Source organism: Oncorhynchus mykiss, chromosome 5, assembly GCF_057628025.1.
Source record: "Oncorhynchus mykiss isolate SJ-2025 chromosome 5, ASM5762802v1, whole genome shotgun sequence".
In the NCBI taxonomy this organism is placed as follows: Eukaryota; Metazoa; Chordata; class Actinopteri; order Salmoniformes; family Salmonidae; genus Oncorhynchus; species Oncorhynchus mykiss.
The window spans coordinates 72,356,854-72,376,961 of NC_143026.1; the positions used below are offsets into that span (position 1 = coordinate 72,356,854).

The window sequence follows — 20,108 nt, forward strand, 5'->3', positions numbered from 1 at the left end:
CAGTCTGGGCCCTCTGCCAACCCTGTCCCTACACTGTGTTGTGATCCTCACAACCACTGCTGCCTCAGACCCTGTCCCTGCCCACTGTCACTGTCTAATTACTGCACTTACAGCATGGGGGAAACATCAGCCACACCGCCACCACTTTCCTGTCCACCACTTCCCATGAGTCAGCTCTGTAATGCATCTACTTTGTGAGTTTCGTTATCTATTTTAGATACTCCATCCTACTATCCAAGCCCCATTAGTCCATATCTAACTGGGAAAATAGCAAAGTGAATTAGCCATGAGGAAAGCTGGTGAATTTGATGGTAATAGAGCAATTTGTTTTGAAGGGAATGATCAGCTGCACCACAGCAATCAACTGTTTTAATTGCCATCACAGGATTTAAACTTAGCACTAAGGCTCCAGACAGTTTATGTAATATCAATCTTCTTTACCAATCTGTATCTTCCAGCTTACCCATCTTTGATTTACCTAGACCAATGAGCAATAAGACCTGTGCCTTGAGCCACCTGGTAGAATGCACTTTCTTTACCTAGCATTCGCCTCCTTTGTCATCTCATAGGCAACAAAAAACTATTTCAAACAAATGATGCGGCTTATGCTCCCTGGTTTTGATTAAGTTTGCTTAAGGGTCCAATGCAGCCATTTTTGGGGGTAACAATTAAATACCTTAGTATGATTGTTTTCAATTAAAATGGTAAAAAATAAACAAGTATCAAGCAATTTTTCAAGCAACAATTTGCTTGGACTGTCTGGGAGTAGTCTGAGTTATTGGCAGAGAAGTTTGGAACGCTTTTATTTGTCTGTCGCGCCACCACAACAGGCTGAAATTTCTGGTGGTCTTTTCAAACAGCTAAAAGGTCATTATCATATTTTTCCCAATTTCACAGTATTATTCCAACCTCATAGTGTGGAAAATATATAATATATATAAATCATATTTTTGACTACACTGGGCCTTTAAGGTAGACGGTGTCCTACAGTACGTGGCGAATAATTGAGTCATCAGCGTGCCAGCCGCAGTGTGAGCCGACGCCGGTGGCACTTCATTAATGAACACAGAGGCAAGTGTGGACTAATCATTGATCAACGGGAGAACGCCTACTGCGAAGACTGCCACTGATGAGCTATTGCAGTCCACTCGCGTGATTTGAAATGTGACCCCCCCCCCCCCCCCTTTGTCACCTAGAGTACATCTAGAGAGCACGGCTCCAACAGCCAAGCAGTGAACCTCTGATAAACAGTCCCTAAGCCATCAAAGAACCACCCATTTCCATTAAACATGTCTATAAATCTGGGTATGTTTGAGAAGTGACACACTGATAGATGTAAGAGGGCATTTCACAATGTACAACTACAAGGCCCTCAACAGTTAAAGGGCCCATTAGGAGGCAGGGCTGGAGTCATTAGAATGAATTGGACTTGTAATCATTTCTAACCATGGAAAGGTTATCACTGCAATATTTCCCCTCACATTTTAGATAGCATTGATCTGCAGGTTGTGTCAGGGAGCTCGGCTGACACAGGGTTTAAAGACTCAACCATTTAGGGGAGAGCCGGGACGAAAGTAACACGGGGCGAAAGTAACGGCCATTTTCTCAGATAAGACAGAAGCTAAAATGACGTAGTGAAGTCGGCGTGTTCCTAATGAGAAGGACAAGCTCCCTGCAAAAAACATCCCAGTCCGACCATGTTTCAGTTATCAACAAAAGGTAGTTTTAAGTGATGTAAGTATATAAAAAGCAGACCCTGAAGCATTTTTTTGTTGTACAGTTGTGTTTAGTTGTTTAAAGTTCCAAACATACGGTATGTCATTTTGTTAACCCATCTAGTGACTAAATGACAGCACAGGTTTCAAGTATCATGCTAGCTAGTCTTGGGTGTCAGCCTGGGAGAAGTTACAGGAGAGACGGGTGAAAAATAAATAAATAATAGTTTAAGCACAGGCCATTGTCTCTAGTTCATAATGTTACCAGAATATCAACAAGTGACTGAATGTTTGAAAATTATGCATAACATCATTAGAATTATGCCTTAACTGCAATATGTAATTTTTTGGGCGACCCAACCGAATTCACATAGAAGCCTCTGTTTATAGATCTATCATCCTCATTGAATGCAAGTCTAAGAAGTGGTAGATCTTAGGCTAACTTTTGTTTTTGCATCTTTTACTTACAGTTTTGTACACCATTTTCAAACACCTGAAAATACAATATTTTTGGTTATTGAAAACATATTTCACAGCAGTTTAGAACAGCAAGAACATTGTTTGTTTTGAAATTAGGCTAACTATTCGAATTTTTGATTTCTGCGTATTGCACCTTTAATCAATTGACTTGATGGATCAGATTCTCACATAATATTTTATTGACAGATTGATTAGTGGTTAAAATTTTTTATCTTTATGATTCTGGGGGTGAATTATCTTGTGTCAAGCCATGGAAATGTGATACGCCTGATGAGTTTGCCATTTGTGAAGAGAATTAAAATGTTAATTCTATCAATGCATGAGGAGTGCGCATGAGAAGGACAGCTGGAGCGCACCTGATTGGTAGGGCTAAGCACGAATAGTCACTGAAAAACATATCCTATTTGTTTCTCACAATTTTCAATAACTATTCATCCTTAGCCCTACAAAGGGGTTAGGGGGGGTTCTGTGGTAAACTGATCTGTCAAAAACACTGTTGTTATTGCACTTTTTTTGTATTTAGTGGCGAAAGTTATTTCATTTGCCCTCACTGACATTGAATTCAGTGACATTTCTGAATTTCTTTTCAGTAATGATGGCAACTGCAATCTCCATCCGATTCCAACTTTAGTGCCATTGTTTCTGCCACACAACTTTCAGAGAAGTCCTCCCCAAAATCTGGGAATATACTTCTGTGTGACTGTATTGATCCTTTCCTTGAATCCTCCTCACTCACCCCTAGTTCAATAAACGTGTTGGGATTATGGCTCCACAAAAGCATGTTGGCCTACCCAACAGATAGTCAACAGGGCTTGATTTTCCCTCAATTTGGACTGAGAATGCTACAACATTTATCAATGATGGCGGGGGGGGGGGGGGGACTAGAGAGCGGTACACCCTGTTTGGTTGTCTATCACAGCTAGGCTGCAGAATGAATGACATAAGGCATTGACCCATTACTATCTCAAATTTCTAGGTAAAATCTAGATCTGTAGCTAGATAATCTTCTGTGCTGAAAATGGCCTCCGTACCACACAGGTAATACAGTATATGGTCCGTTTATCTAGAGAAATTGAGTTATCTTTGATTTGTTCGCCATGTCAGTAGACTGACAGGCTTGCGCCGCCTGGGTTGAAGTCTACTGAAGGGTGAAATATGTCTATAGAACAAAATAGAATGCATGATGACACAGACACATGCACACATGTTGGAGGAATTCAATTAAAGCACATAGATTGAAGTAGTGAAACTTCCTTAACCACATGAAAAACGAACATGTACCCATCAAATGTAACTACTGTACACAGTATATTTGTCAGCTGTTACATACAGTATATGCCTTTGCTGAGGCGTATCATACCTACTGTATATCCATAGTGTCTAACCAGTTGAGAAAAAGGAGAAGGCTTGTGACAGATGGCTGACTCTGAGTCTAGTAGTTTTGTCAGATGTTCTGTCCAAGACAGTATACAGCGGAGACACACACTCAAGGTATAGATTCTGTGTTTGTAGGAAATGTCAATTACCTGTTCAGTTGCATCTTGTCACTAGTGGATCCAATGTTCTGTGGAGTCAGTGGCAGACTACATGATTCTGTTGAACAGTGAGATGTAGAAACAAGCAATGCATCCCCAGTCTTTAGACAACAGGGTTGTCATGGTGCTGTGTCGGTGCAAGGATATAAAATTACATGATACAGTGCATCCGGAAAGTATTCAGACTCCTTCCCTTTTTCCACATGTTGTTATTAAAGCCTTATTCTAAAATTGATTAAATATTTTTTTCCCTCATCAATCTACAGAAAATACCCCATAATGACAAAGCGAAAGCAGTTTTTTAGAAATTTTTGCAAATATATTAGAACAAATTAGAAACAGATACCTTATTTACATAAGTATAAAGACCCTTTGCTATTAGACTCGAAATTGAGCTCAGGTGCACCCTGTTTCCATTGACCGCAGAGCTTGAGAGGATCTGCAGAGAAGAATGGGAGAAACTCCCCAAATACAGGTGTGCCAAGCTTGTAGCATCATACCCAAGAAGACCCAAGGTTGTAATTGCTGCCAAAGGTACTTCAACATAGTACTGAGTAAAGGGTCTGAATACTTATGTACATTTCATATTTCCACTTTTTATGTTTAATACATTTGCAAAAAATTCAAAAAACCTGTTTTTGCTTTGTCAATATGGGGTATTGTTTGTAGATTGATGAGGGGAAATAACAATATCATCAATTTTAGAATAAGTCTGTAACGTAACAAAATGATGAAAAAGTCAAGGTGTCTGAATACTTTCCAAATGCACTGTATATGTTTTATATTAGAATTCTTTCAATATGTCTCTGGTGTAAGGAGCATTTATATGTAATAGAAAGCAATTTGGCTTTGTCCTCTATTTTCTGTGTTACATATTGTCGACTTGTTTTCATTTGAGGACAGAAATAATACTGTATGTTGAGATGTCACACAGTACACTTGTCAAACTACATGAAAGAGACAGAAATTACCCAATTAGTACTCTCTCAATGTCTGCCTCTCTATATCTATATTACTTTCATTATTTTATTATCTCCTCCTCTTTCTCTCTCTGTCTCTATCAGGTGCTGGGCTGTTTTGGAGATCGTCCCCCAGATGTCAGTTCAGAGGGTTATGGAGGAAGGTGTGGTAAACACTACCAGTGGTGTCGTCTCTGAGTCCTCTCCAACAGCCTACACCATGGTCTACTCCAACATCTCCCTGGAGGAGTGCGTACAGTACTCTATTTCATACACTCTTTTCTGCAGATTCTCTCACAGACCCAATAACTTCAAAGAGTTACAGTTCATATAAGAAAATCAGTCAATTGTAATAAATCAATTAGGTGCATCGATAAAATGCAATTGTGCTTGTTGTCCGTAGCTTATGCCTGCCCATACCATAACCCCACCGCCACCATGGGACACTGTTCACAACGTTTACCTCAGCAAACCGCTCGCCCACGAGACGCCTTACACTCATTCTGCCATCTGCTTTGTACAGTTGAAAGCGGGATTCAACACACTTCTCCAGCATGCCAGCACGAGCACGTAAATGAGCTTCGCTGACACGTTTCTGACAGTTTGTGCAGAAATTCCGGATGTAGAGGTCCTGGGCTGACATGGTTACATGTGGTCTGCGGTTGCGAGGCCGGCTGGACCTACCAAATTCTCTAAAACGACATTATAGGCGGCTTATGGTAGATAAATTAGCATTAAATTATCTGGCAACAGCTCTGGTGGAGATTCCTGCAGTCAACATGCCTATTGCATGCTCCCTCAAAACTTGACACCTCTGAAGCATTATGTTGTGTGACATAACTTCACATTTTAGAGTGGCCTTTTATTGTCAACCAGCACAAGGTGCACCTGTGTAATGAGCATGCTGTTTAATCAGCTTCTTGATATGCGGATGGATTATCTTGGCAAAGGAGAAATACTCACTAACAGGGATATTAACAAAAGGGATTTAAACAAATTTGTGCACAACATTTAAGCTTTTTGTGCATATGGAACATTTCTGGGATCTTTTATTTCAGCTCATGAAACATGGGACCAACACTTTACATGTTGCTTTTATATTTCTGTTCAGAATATAATAGTGTGTCCCTGTGTGGTGTAGTGTATAGTACCACTTACCAGCCTCTAAGGAAAGTTGGTTAGTCAAATAGCAGCATCTGTTTCACCGTTCAAACACTACTTTATTACATTCTCTAACGTGCTATTAGAGCCTTTGATGAGCATCCCTTTGATTCTTTCACTATAAAAAGATTGTCAATGGTTCTTGATTTCTGAAATATTATGAAATTACGAAACTATTATTCCAAGTGAGTTACTTTTATTTTGAAGGGAACACTTCTAGGGTACACAGTAGATTTTTGTAGATGGAAGGAGCTCTTTGGTAAAAGGGTTAAATTGGTCATCAAACGGAAAGGAGGACCAAGACACCCTTCATATAATTAAAATGCCTTTATTTGTATGGGCATGTTCAATGGAACAAAGATTTTAAAACTCTGTATTTCAGATGAAGGCCATGCTGCCGAATTGAGTTTTAAAATCTTTGTTCCATTGAAATTGCCATTCAAATAAAGGCATTTTAATTGTATGAAAAGTGCCTTGGTCTTCCTTGCTTTTTATATCCTTTTTTAAATTTGAATTTGATTTCCATGGAAACTGTGATGATAGTTTAATACTGCATAGTCTTGGTGCATTTTCTCCCCTGGTAACTTGTGTGGCCAGGCCTGGGTTTGTGGCAGTTTGCACCAAGACATGAATTAGGCAATGAAAACAAGTTAAGCAGAAAGAGAGTGTACACAGAAGGTTTTTGTTTCTGTCTTCTTCCTCTCTTTATGGTTGAAGGCATAAGATGTGATGTGCCCAGTCGACTTCTTCTAGTTCCTCAGGCTCGATGATTCAGCCAGCTCTCTGACACAAGCCATTTTACAATCCATACAATGTTATATGTATTTATGTTCTTAAGTCCTGCTTACATCTATATATGTGGGCAGATGGCTGGATGTATTATATATCAGGCAAGATTAAGATGAATTATTCAGTGTTGTTTGTGTAAGGTTGGGGAATAGCAGACCCCTGGGGCTGGTTGGAGACCAAGTGTCAGGGTTTACCTCAGAGATAAAAGATCATCAGGAAATGGATTCCCCTCCAGTCCTGCTTCATTTCCACTGACTGTCATTGCTCTGGTGGAAAGTCCCCAACAACATTACATTCAAAGTAGTGGAATTCTCACAACCAATCCACACACCAATGTTGTAACATGCAAGCAGCTTGAACTTACTTAAAACTAGCAGTCAATTGGTAAAGAGAAGGGATTTACATGTATAGAGCACTGCTTGTTTTGTAAAGTTAATGTAAAGCAAAGTGTCTCAAGAGTATTGTTTGAAGTCAAACATGTCATGATATCGCTACTGTCTATTTATTCATAGGTCAAAGACAGGGCCACTTATACGTAAACACTCACAAACATGTCAATAGTATAAAATCAGTTGTATCAATTCAGTTGTAAAGGGAGGTTTTAACAGGAACCCCACCAGTGTGGTATTCTGCCATTTGGATCATGTTGAATTGCAAAACTGTTATTTTCAATATAATAACTTGACATGAATTTCATTTATTTCTCACTCAAATGTATTGTTCATCAGTCATCCATTTGAAAAGTTTTGTTTGTATTTTTGCTCAAAATGGCTCCGAATGCTATTGACAGGTGTCTTATGCTCTGTAGCATGTTGGCATTGGTGCTTACAGAGAGCAACAGTGCCCCCTAAAGGCCACTGTCTGCCAATTACTGTAATGATCAGCTATTCTTACACCATGCAAACAGTCTGCTAGCACATGGAGAACACGTAATAAAACAACTGGAATCATAACTGTCTATATTTACCAAGCAGATGTACTTTTCCCTGTGTGTATGTGTGGAAGTAGCAGTGATCCAAATGTTGTTTTGATTGTCCTTGACATCTCAGTGGCAATATTAAAGATCCAGCTGTTTGTTACAAATCAACAGCATGTCATATGGTGTGTATCTGTGTTTGAGTGGCTTTAAAGCATAAGTACAGTAGTAGTTCAATCCAGGCCTGTTTGTTGTGTGGTATGTTTTTCCCTGACAGCTTGGACAGTGTTTTAACGAGATTTCAACCCTTAGCCCTAAATCTGCCATCCCTCTCTGCTGCCATGTCTCTAACACCCCCTTCCCTTAGCCTCACATCATCCTGCCTCTAGGAGGGTAATGAAGGGAAAGGCTTCCCTTGATGGGGAGAGCATGTTTAGCAGGATTTACTTACCTTTGCAGGGGGATTTGAAAGGATTACATCCCCACATCTACACCCAAATTGTTTTTCTACTCTAAGGTCATGGAGTGATTGTTGCACTCAGCTCCTGAAGTGCAGAACTGCAGTAGCTCATGAGGCTGGGACTCGGCAGAGAGACATGGCTTTATGATAGCGTAGGCAGAACTAAATATCCACTGTTGTTGACATACCCAGCCTGCTTATTAAGGCCCAAACACTGATTGTTTCTGTCAGCAGAAGTGCGCCCACATTTGGTTTTGCTTATTCCACAGAAAATTTGACAAAGACTTGGGGGACAAAACCACAAGGGTATCTGGGCTCGATTGAAAATGTGGGGCATCCAATTTCTTAGCAAAGCTGTGGAACGATTTGAAAATTGGAGGTCAGACACGGAACGTTTCACACAATCCGGGGCGAGAGAGACAGCGGCTCCAGAGGCGTCCTGAGAAAGAAATAATTAAAGCCGGAGAAATTCATTTGCACCGGAGTCACAGGAAGTCATGGAGGATGTCATCATATCCTAAGTACACTATATACAGTGCCTTGCGAAAGTATTCGGCCCCCTTGAACTTTGCGACCTTTTGCCACATTTCAGGCTTCAAACATAAAGATATAAAACTGTATTTTTTTGTGAAGAATCAACAACAAGTGGGACACAATCATGAAGTGGAACGACATTTATTGAATATTTCAAACTTTTTTAACAAATCAAAAACTGAAAAATTGGGCGTGCAAAATTATTCAGCCCCTTTACTTTCAGTGCAGAAAACTCCCTCCAGAAGTTCAGTGAGGATCCCTGAATGATCCAATGTTGACCTAAATGACTAATGATAAATACAATCCACCTGTGTGTAATCAAGTCTCCGTATAAATGCACCTGCACTGTGATAGTCTCAGAGGTCCGTTAAAAGCGCAGAGAGCATCATGAAGAACAAGGAACACACCAGGCAGGTCCGAGATACTGTTGTGAAGAAGTTTAAAGCCTGATTTGGATACAAAAAGATTTCCCAAGCTTTAAACATCCCAAGGAGCACTGTGCAAGCGATACTATTGAAATGGAAGGAGTATCAGACCACTGCAAATCTACCAAGACATGGCCGTCCCTCTAAACTTTCAGCTCATACAAGGAGAAGACTGATCAGAGATGCAGCCAAGAGGCCCATGATCACTCTGGATGAACTGCAGAGATCTACAGCTGAGGTGGGAGACTCTGTCCATAGGACAACAATCAGTTGTATATTGCACAAATCTGGCCTTTATGGAAGAGTGGCAAGAAGAAAGACATTTCTTAAAGATATCCATAAAAAGTGTTGTTTAAAGTTTGCCACAAGCCACCTGGGAGACACACCAAACATGTGGAAGAAGGTGCTCTGGTCAGATGAAACCAAAATTGAACTTTTTGGCAACAATGCAAAACGTTATGTTTGGCGTAAAAGCAACACAGCTCATCACCATGAACACACCATCCCCACTGTCAAACATGGTGGTGGCAGCATCATGGTTTGGGCCTGCTTTTCTTCAGCAGGGACAGGGAAGATGGTTAAAATTGATGGGAAGATGGATGGAGCCAAATACAGGACCATTCTGGAAGAAAACCTGATGGAGTCTGCAAAAGACCTGGGACTGAGATTTGTCTTCCAACAAGACAATGATCCAAAACATAAAGCAAAATCTACAATGGAATGGTTCAAAAATAAACATATCCAGGTGTGTCCAGACCTGAATCCAATCGAGAATCTGTGGAAAGAACTGAAAACTGCTGTTCACAAATGCTCTCCATCCAACCTCACTGAGCTCGAGCTGTTTTGCAAGGAGGAATGGGAAAAAATGTCAGTCTCTCGATGTGAAAAACTGATAGAGACATACCCCAAGCGACTTACAGCTGTAATCGCAGCAAAAGGTGGCGCTACAAAGTATTAACTTAAGGGGGCTGAATAATTTTGCACGCCCAATTTTTCAGTTTTTGATTTGTTAAAAAAGTTTGAAATATCCAATAAATGTCGTTCCACTTCATGATTGTGTCCCACTTGTTGTTGATTCTTCACAAAAAAAATACAGTTTTATATCTTTATGTTTGAAGCCTGAAATGTGGCAAAAGGTCGCAAAGTTCAAAGGGGCCGAATACTTTCGCAAGGCACTGTATATAAAAGTATGTGGACACCCCTTAAAATGAGTGGATTCTGCTATTTCAGCCACACCCATTGCTGCTATTTCAGCCACACCCATTGACAGTAGAATGGCCTTACTGAAGAGCTCAGTGACTTTCAACGTGGCACCTTCATAGGATGCCACCTTTCCAACAAGTCAGTTCGTCAAATTTCTGCCCTGCTTGAGCTTCCCCTGTCAACTGTAAGTGCTGTTATTGTGAAGTGGAAACGTCTAGGAGCAACAACAGCTCAGCCACGAAGTCTTAGGCTCCACAAGCTCACAGAATGTGACCGACGAGTGCTGAAGCGTGTAGCGCGTAAAAATTGTCTGTCCTCGGTTGCAACCTCAGTACAAGAACTGTTCGTCTGGAGCGTCATGAAATGAGTTTTCCATAGTTCCAGTGAGGGGAAATCTTAACGCTACAGCGTCCAATGGCATTCTAGACTATTCTGTGCTTCCAACTTTGTGGCAACAGTTTGGGGAAGGCCCTTTCCTGTTTCAGCATGACAATGCCCCCATGCACAAAGCGAGGTCCGTATAGAAATGGTTTGTCGATATTGGTGTGGAAGAACTTGACTGGCCTGCACAGAGCCCTGACCTCAACCCCATCAAAAACATTTGGGATGATTTGGAACGCCGACTGCAATTCAGGCCTAATAGCACAACATCAGTGTCCTACCTCACTAATGCTTTTGTGGCTGAATGGAAGCAAGCCTCTGCCACAATGTTCCAACATCTAGTGGCAAGCCTTCCCAGAAGAGTGGAGGCTGTTATAGCAGGAAAGGGGGGACCAACTCCATTTTAATGCCCATTATTTTGACATGAGCTGTGCGACGAGCAGGTGTCCATACATGTTGGTCATGTAGTGTATTACCTGTCTCGCTCACAAGAGCCCTAGTTAAATGTTTTAAGCATCTCACTGAGAGAAACTTAGGATTTTCTCTTCAATTTAATCTAAAAGAGACACATACTTTAGCTGACACTGCTAATAAATGGGTGGAGGGATTGTGTGTGTAACTAAGACCTATTCAGTAGAAATGTACAGTCCTCAACAATTGACAGTGGCCATACAGCACTCCTTTCCTTTGACATAGCTGCTAAGAAAAATGGACTACAATTACAATAAAAGCACAGTAATTCATAGTTTTACCACATATTGTATTGAATTTGTTATATTTAGACCAATGTTTCTAGTTTATTCTCAACATAATCTCCCCAATGATTTAAATAGCCTGCAACCTACTGTTAGAAATATTTAGTGCATACTGTAACTGCTCCAAATAAAGATACATCCCTGAGAATATGGCCTTCTGGCTACCAAGAAAATCTATTTGCATTTCAAAGACACAAAGCGGATAGCCAGAAGCAAAGACTTTATGAAACTTAACATGTGAAAAAGTGAATGGAGAATCACCCCACACAATTGCTATGGGCAGCTTGACACTTCATGTGACTGTGTGCAAAACTACAAGTGAGTTGTTGACCAGTTGTACCTACTACTCCATAACAGGAGACACATTAGCCTGATTCAACTGAATTATAGTGAAAATCCAGCCTGCTAAAAGCGAGTCTTTAGAAGCCATACAAAGCCTAATGATGTTGGAGCTCCCACGTATCTTAATACATGTAGCCCACCCTGAAGTATCTGTTTTAGTTTGTAACTAATTGAAATCCACAGAAATCACCAAAGCAATAGACAAAAGTATATCTAGGACATAACCTTCAGATGAGCTTTTGATCTATTTCATCAGCCAATTCATTAGACAGACGGATGCTTTGTGCCCATTTCTCCCAAAGGTGAACCACTAATCAGTAGCTCTGCCACTGCAACTGTCTGGCAGTTTGTTTCAAGGGATGCAGATGTGTGCAGCCAACTGTAAAGAGGAATCAGCCTCCTCATCCTGGGAGCGCAATTGTGTGGGGACAATGCACAAAATAATTGTTTGCAGAGGAAAAGGGAGTAGAGCAGCACTGGTTACTGCTGTTTTACACCACACTCTTCAATGCCAAGCAATATGAAGGCTGTAACACGTCAACGCCAATGCCATTCTTTCCTGCAATTCTATTTATTTTTGATTTTTAAGCGTTCTTTTTCATAGCTCAGCTGTCAATACACATAAGGAAACATAGGGATTAGTGCACAACTGAACCAATGACAAGTGTCTGGAAACTTTTTGACTGATCATCTGAGTGGAGATATTATTCATGACAAATCTCAATTCTGTTTTTTCTTCTAACAGGTCAGAGAAAGCAGGAGAGATTGCAACGATCCCACTGACAAAGGTAGGAGAGTTTACTCCCGTCAGAGTTACTCAATATTCCCTGTTATTAGAGACTGAATGTAAGGTCATGGACTGACATACTCAGCCTGTTATACATCATTATATGGTCTCAATAGAGGCACATTTGAAAGACTATAGTCTCTATCACATGTTTCTGGTCAAAACTAGTTCACTAAAACTGGTCATTGATTGGATATTAATGAAGATAACTGCCAAAATAAAGGAAACACCAACATAAAGTGTCTTAATAGGGCCACCACGAACCAGAACATCTTCAATGGTATATTCAATGGTATATTCACCAGGTTCGGTATATTCAATTGGTATAAGTGTCTGGAACTGGGGAGATGCGACACCATTCTTCCACCAGAAATTCCATAATTTGGTGTTTTGTTGATGGTGGTGGAAAATACTGTCTCAGGCACCGCTCCAAAATATCCCAAGTGTTCCATTGGGTTGACATCTGGTGACTGAGACGGCCATAGCATATGGTTTACATCGTTTTCATGCTCATCAAACCATTCAGTGACCACTCGTGCCCTGTGGATTGCCATCCTATGGGGGCAATGGTAGCCAAAATAATGGGGTGCCCAGAATTTGTATAGATATACCCTAAGCACGAAGCAATGTTTGAATTGCTTAATTAACTAAGGAACCACAACTGTGTGGAAGCACCTGCTTTCATTATAATTTGTATCCCTCAAGTGTGTCAATTATTTTGGCAGTTACTTTATGTACAGTTGTTAAGATACTGTATGTGAATAGCTTGACGTGGACCATCCTCTAGTTGTTGTTTTATGGCTGCCATTACCTCAAAGCAAAGAAAATAAATATTTTTCATAGCACCTCAGGTAGCCACTCTGTTTTACTCCAAAATACATAATTATCGATAATAAGGATACTCCGGTGGTATAAACGTGCCAAATCACATTGTAAACAGTGTGGGGGGTAAAGAAGTTGAATTAAAGGTGTAATCATCAATCTCTTTAGGGGTCTATAGAAAGTGAATAAGTAAAGTATAATTATGACGAGGCAGGCAAAGCAGACCACTCAGACTCCTGCATTTATCCCCCTTACACTTGGTGTCTTGACAACGAACAAAAACACCTTTCCTCCGGTTTTGTACTTTGAAGAAATGTACTGTAGACGACGAGCAGAAGAAACTGTAGTAAACTGTTAATACATGTGTGGTACTATAAGAACACCAATGGATTGGTGGTGTTCCTCTCACAAACGTGTATCAGTGTGCAAATAGAATGTCAATCAAGCAAAATGGCTTTTTGGAGAAATACACAATAGTATTGTAGCACCAATTGTAATATTTAAATGGCTTTATAGTTGTAATATCACAGTGCACCTGCAACATTCCAAGGGCAATATATTGTTAAAAGGGGGAGATGGGGTGGGGAAGAGCAACAGAATGCTTGTCTAGTAATGCTTGGCATGAGATGAGTGCACAGATAGCATGGTAGTCTTCCACAGAGAACACATACACATGAGAGAGAGGTGTTTTCTGTGGCAGTTCAAGCATAAAAAACATTTATTTTTCTGTATCATCCCAGTGGCCTGTTTTCTAAACATCATCACAGAGGGAGAAGAGATGTGAATCACACATGAATAATGTATGCATCTTTCCAAATATTGTCAAGCACACTAGAACCTTTTAATTTGCTTGAGCTTTAAGCTCCACTGAAATGGACCTTTTCCCACTATCTCCTATACAGCCAGTGAAAAGCCCTATGGGCTCGAGCATGTATTTCCTATAGGCCCTATGGGATGTATCTGTATTTCCTATAGACCTTATGGGATGTAGAAATTATATCATATGTTCAGCTTGTGGCTCAGGAGATATGAGTAGTAAAGCCAGTGACTTTGACTTTGAAGGTTACTATTGAAAAGCTTACATTGCGCATGCAAACATGCCATGATCAATTGTCTCTGTGTGTCATTTAGTGCTTTGTGATAATATGAAACGTAAACCCATCATCCACATTATTATCTCCCCTCGTCTGCAAACAACAACAACACCAGAAGGAAAGTCAGAGAGACAGCTTGTCTCCCAGATCTGGGCTTTGGGATAAAGAATGAATTATTCATCAGCGTTTTTTTCTGTCGCATAATACTTAACATTCCTTTCCTGTCTGTTGAGAGAAACTTCCCTGTGCTTGCAGCGTGCTCACTGCTGTACCCGTTGGTAAACAGAGGTTTTGATACAGTCACGTTGGGTTCATCAGGGTGAGGACCCTTTCCACTAGTTGTGTTGCTCTGTCATCCAACTCTACCTCTCATGGCCAGACTGCAGCTAAATGATGATGTATTACCCTGTCCCCCAGAGATGAGAGGTCTCCTTTCACTCTCATGGATGAAGCAGTCAAGCACTCTACAGCCTAATTACATAACCTTCAACTGGACAGACATTTAAATACCATCTGACTGGAGACTCTGATGGAATAGATTCTACTCAGGTTACCAGTGACTGCATAAGCCCTTTTTTGTTATGTGAGACAAACGTTTGTCAGCAACCTTTGGTTTAATCATTGTTGCTGTTTATTCATGATGATGAATCCTGATTTCCTGCTCTTTATCTATATGACACTACATGTCTTCTAATGACTCACCATCACTTTGTTTCTACCTAATGTGGAATAAAAATGTCATGCAATCAGTTTATCTGCAGGGGTTGAACCTGTCTAGCAGAGTCTGACCTGAGCTAACCTCACAGCAGTGTGGCCTGCTATGAGGTGGGGTTGTGAAGGGGTTAGCGCTGTGTAGTGTATGGTTCAGGGTGGATTACACTGTAATGTCAGGAGGCTGATCTGAACCCTGAACCTGGTAGTGGTGGTGGGGCAGTACTGTATGCTGACTTCATAATTAGCCGGCTCCTAATCCTTCCCCAGTGGTTCTGAATCTGCCCAACCTCACTTAGATTCTCCCTGTACTCCTCTGGACAATACAGCAGATCAATGTGTATGTGTGAGAGAGTGTGTGCGTACATGTGCTCATGTACATGTGTGTGTGTGTGAACAGTGTCTGTGTATGTTTCTGTCTGTGTGAGTGCATGCGTGGGTTACTTTGCCAGCATACTCAACCTGCCACCGTACGTACCCATGAGGATTAAGTGGCAACTCACAATAGCGGAGAGCTGTATGAGTGACAGCTGTAACTCAGCCTCTCTGGGGAGAGATTGGGATCCAGCTCCCCAGACCACTGGTCCTCTCATCACACAGCCTCCTTCCCTCAGCAGCACACAGGGCTTAGTGTTGCCTCACATTATTCACTGCTACAGTAATCCTCATGCACTTCTCCTGAGGTGGATACCAGGCTTTATTGAAATGATGGATTGTTTCAATGTGTTGCTACTGCGCATAGCTGTGTGAATATATCTACTGTACTGTATGTTTTATGGATGTCTGAGGAGGCTACATGTTTTCATGCGGCCACCTCTTGCTGACTCTGTGATATCACTTGGCCTGGTCAGGCTCACAGAGCGGGGTAGGGCAAATATGTGGAATATGACACGCTATTATCCATTTTAACAAACATGCTGGGCATGTTCCATCTGCAAAACAATTAAGCCAATTTAACCTCCGCAGCCTGTATGATAATGGGACTGCATTGAGATTGTCTCTAGCCCAGTGCGGTCCCTGTGCCTGTTGTTTCCACTGATTCTCTTTCCCCCTCCAATGTCTCTGTAAGTGCAGTGAGTCGGAACAGGGCGAGATAATAGGTTATGATGGTGATGTGCTGGTTTGATGTGATCAGGATATGTTTTGAATCATTTACAGTGGAACTGCTCAGATAAACCAGTAATGACTTCCTGGGGCTCTAATGAAAACATGCCGCAATTACTTTACCTAGGGTTTGGCTAATGTGCTAATTGGTACACTTGGTGGGTACTAAGTGTATAGCACAATAGCACTGACCTGGCTTACATAAACAGAGCCATTTAACACCCTCCACTTTGACGGTTCTGTTGTGATTTGTCAACCCATACGTACCTGTCACCCTTGTCTGATTATTGATGATGTTAGCTAGTTGATGATGAAAACAATGTCCAGTAGTAGTTAAGTCCTCTCCTACTGATTGAGTCCTCTCCTCTCAATATTGATTGATGGGAAGAAATGTATATGGTGCCAAAGAAAATGTAAAACACCAACGGCTCGTGCTAACAGCTGTCAGAAGGCTGCCCCCATAAGGCATCTTTAGAGAGGTTTCTTGTAAAAGCTTTCACAGAGTGGGATTCTGGCGATGAACAAGTATCTGGCTTCCTGCTTAGGTTATATTCTTTGCGGAGGATTGTAGCATACTACTATAGCTGTTCTTTCCCCCAAGTTGTGTGTCCTCGTCCTTGATCATTGTAGAGCATGTTTCAGTTTTGTCAAAGTAATTTGATTCATACTTTGGATCAAAACTCAACCAAATTTGTATCAACTTGGGAGTTAAATCATGTCAGTCTAGGTGCTGTAGGAAGCATTTCTTAAAAACACGAGCAGTTTGGTAGTGAAATGAAGGCCCTCCCACTGGGCACACACTGGTTGAATCAATGTTGTTCCACGTCATTTCAATGAAATGGCGTCGAACCAACGTGGAATAGACGTTAAATTGACGTCTGTGCCCAGTGGGCTGTCTGTCTTCATGTGGCTTTTTCCCCAAGCAGCTCATCTTTAAACATTTCCAATGAAGTCTTCACATTATCGAGTCCATTATCCACCATTTTAATGTTTTCCTTCCCACTTTAGGACTAATTCTAAAGCAGAACATCCACATTGATAATCAAAGCGCGTTCTCTTCACTTTCAAACTTGAAAGGGAGTTGGGGAGAACTTTGAAGTGCACTCATGGGCCTGAGTTGCCTGAACTTTGGTTCTCCCCCACTCACATAGATCAGCCGCACATCAACCCACCACCTCCGCCTCTGCTGTAAACCAGTAGATCAGGCCAGAGTGACACCAGCACAAAGGTCATCTGCTCCCAGATCAAGCTGCACCAGGACCCTCTGTTAGGGGGAAAACACGCCATCCCACCTGCCAAATAAATCACAGCAGAGTTCAACAAAGCTTTTGATTTACTGAATGCACACAGTGGTATTTAGTAACAATACAAGTCATTGATTCGAATTGCTGTGGTGCCAACCTTGATGTATATGTAATTACGGATGATTGAGTGTCTGAAGCCGCAAAATATGGGAAGGGATTATGCAAATTATTGCGTAAGAGAAGCCTAATGAGATTTTCCAATGCTGAAGGCGACAGCAGGAGGTATGATGGGACCTGTCATCATCTGTTATGACATAGCCATAGGATATGTTGCTGTTTAGGTTCAAGCAGGATGTTTTCACCATCATCAGAGGAGAAGTCAAGTCAATAACTCAACAGAATAGAAAGACCATGTTTGGGCTCGCAACACCAGTGACATGTGGTTAAGGTTTTAGATTTTCAACTATACAACTGTAGGATTTTAGCTACACAAATGGACAGCTGTCATCAGGCTCTTTCCCAAAAATTATGTTATTTCATGATGTGTTCATAGGGCCTAAAAGTAGCCTAGATTCATATCTCAGGTAAGTATTTGAATTCATCAATGCAGTATGTGATTTACAAATAAGTGTTGACAGCTGAAACTTGATTTGTAGATGGACAAAACAGCCAGAGTAAATCCAAGGAAATATTTTTTGAGGTCTTGACATTCCCTGAGCATCTATTACTTACAGCACTGTGGTCTGTGGCTCTGGTCTATCTGTTTTATATGTGCTGATGCGTTATAGTTTTCCCGTAGCTTCTACTTTATTTATCTCACCTTAAAAGTGATACAGTGTGCTGCTGATTTGAAAACAGCTTGAGAGATCCCAGCTAGTTGCTGTCCTTTAAGGCCTTCTTTCATGCTGAGATTGTTTTGGTTCCCATGGAAACCATGCCATATTAAATAGCGTAGCACAATGTGCTTGATTTCTTTTTGTGAGAAAATACAAGTCTTTAGTTTGATCAGGTGGACAGTTTCTGACTAGACAGTGGTCTTCCTCATCACCTAAGGAACGTTTCAAGGCCAGTAAAGATTGACTTGTCATGAATGTGTATTGTGTATTTTGATTAAGGTTAGAACAGTATAGCTATTATTTCAATCTAGATTACGTGAGTAATGTAGCAATGTACAGGTAAGTGCCAAAATAAAGGAAGCACTTGAGTAAATTAGTTGAAAACAGGTGCTTCAACAAAGGTGTGGTTCGATTAGTTAATTAAGCAATTAGCATCCCATGCCTAGGTTCATATATAAGGGAGATTGGGAATGGGAGATTATGGAGTGGCGCTTGAGACAGCATTTTCCACCACCATCAACAAAACACCAAATTATGGAATTTCTCGTGGAAGAATGTTGTTGTATTGAAGCTGTTCTGGTAGCTCAGTTTCCCAATGCCCTATTAAGACACTATGTTGGTGTTTCCTTTATTTTGGCAGTTACCTGTAGGTGATATGAAACTAATGGCTTTTGACGTCGACAGTTAAATCGAAAGAAGATCCTCATCAGCAAGACGCACAGTGTGTTCTTTCTCAAAAGGTCATCTCAGTCTTGGTTAGGGAAATATATCTGAGCTACACAGCCTTTGGGGCTTGTCTGAGGCAGGGAGAAGCAGATCCACTGTCTTTTCAAGACGACTGGCGGGCATTTACGCAGGGTTATGAAGAGGCCTGAGTCGAGGTATAACTTTGTCTGCATCTCTGTTACTGGAGGCACTGCAGAAGAGGGTTATGTGGTATTTATGGTTTCAAGATCCTGAATTTCACCTACGTTGCCATTTGTCATCTTCCATATTCTGGAAACACCTCATGGGCTTTCCATTTTTGGAACTTGTCCTCAAGCAAAATTCACTCTGATTAATCCCCAGATTAAATTTCGGAGGACTATTCAACTTTTCGCTTCCCACAGATCTATATTATTTTGGGTCCATTTTACTCTAGTACCATAGTCTACACATAGCAGATATATTCCTTATCTCCCACTGAGCCGGGATGCTCAACCATTTGATTTATATCACAGAGGAGTGATAGTAATGTAGACCGCAAAGGCTGTCTGAGGCTGTTTGATGTGCAGTCCATGAACAAATGTAAGCTGTGCTCAGAGTAGCCTATCCCAAATTCATAGTCATGTGAGAAACTAAGGGGCAAGGTTTACTTACTTCTAATCAAGTGAAGACATAATTTTATGTTCAGTCTTTGGCTACAGTTGCATTTTGTAAATGTCACGTTATCACAAGGAATCTTGAGAAACTTTACGAAAATTCAAGTGCTCTATTTTCCCACTCATTTAAGGTGTTTTTAATGCTCTGGTTTCTATCTATACTTTAGTGTACGGTTTCACAAACTCGGTCCTGGGGCCCCCCTGGGTGCACGTTTTGTTTTTTTCCCTAGTGCTACACAGCGGATTGAAATAACCAACTCACCATCAAGCTTTGATTATTTAAATCAGCGGTGTAGTGCTAGGACAAAAACCAAAATGTGCACCCAGGGCAGGAGGGGATGGGGGGGGGGGGGGGGGGGTTGGAAACCCTGCTTTAGTGGACGCTTTACACCCTAGTCTGAGACGATGCATATTAAAATGACCTTTCCGAATGTGATGCTTCTCAGATATGAATATAATTTCACTCCTCTCTAGAGATCAGCAGTTATAAAGCT

General features: G+C 41.1%; 1 protein-coding gene across 1 annotated transcript in view; it reads left to right on the top strand.

The window, feature by feature from the left end:
* The window catches only part of si:ch211-51h4.2 (uncharacterized), a 91,993-nt gene that overhangs the window by 64,568 nt on the left and 7,317 nt on the right, over window positions 1-20,108 (top strand). The window contains exons 12-13 of the mRNA XM_021604126.3: window positions 4,795-4,938; window positions 12,401-12,443. Coding sequence (XP_021459801.3) covers window positions 4,795-4,938; window positions 12,401-12,443 — 187 coding nt within the window. The remainder of the gene's footprint in view (window positions 1-4,794; window positions 4,939-12,400; window positions 12,444-20,108) is intronic.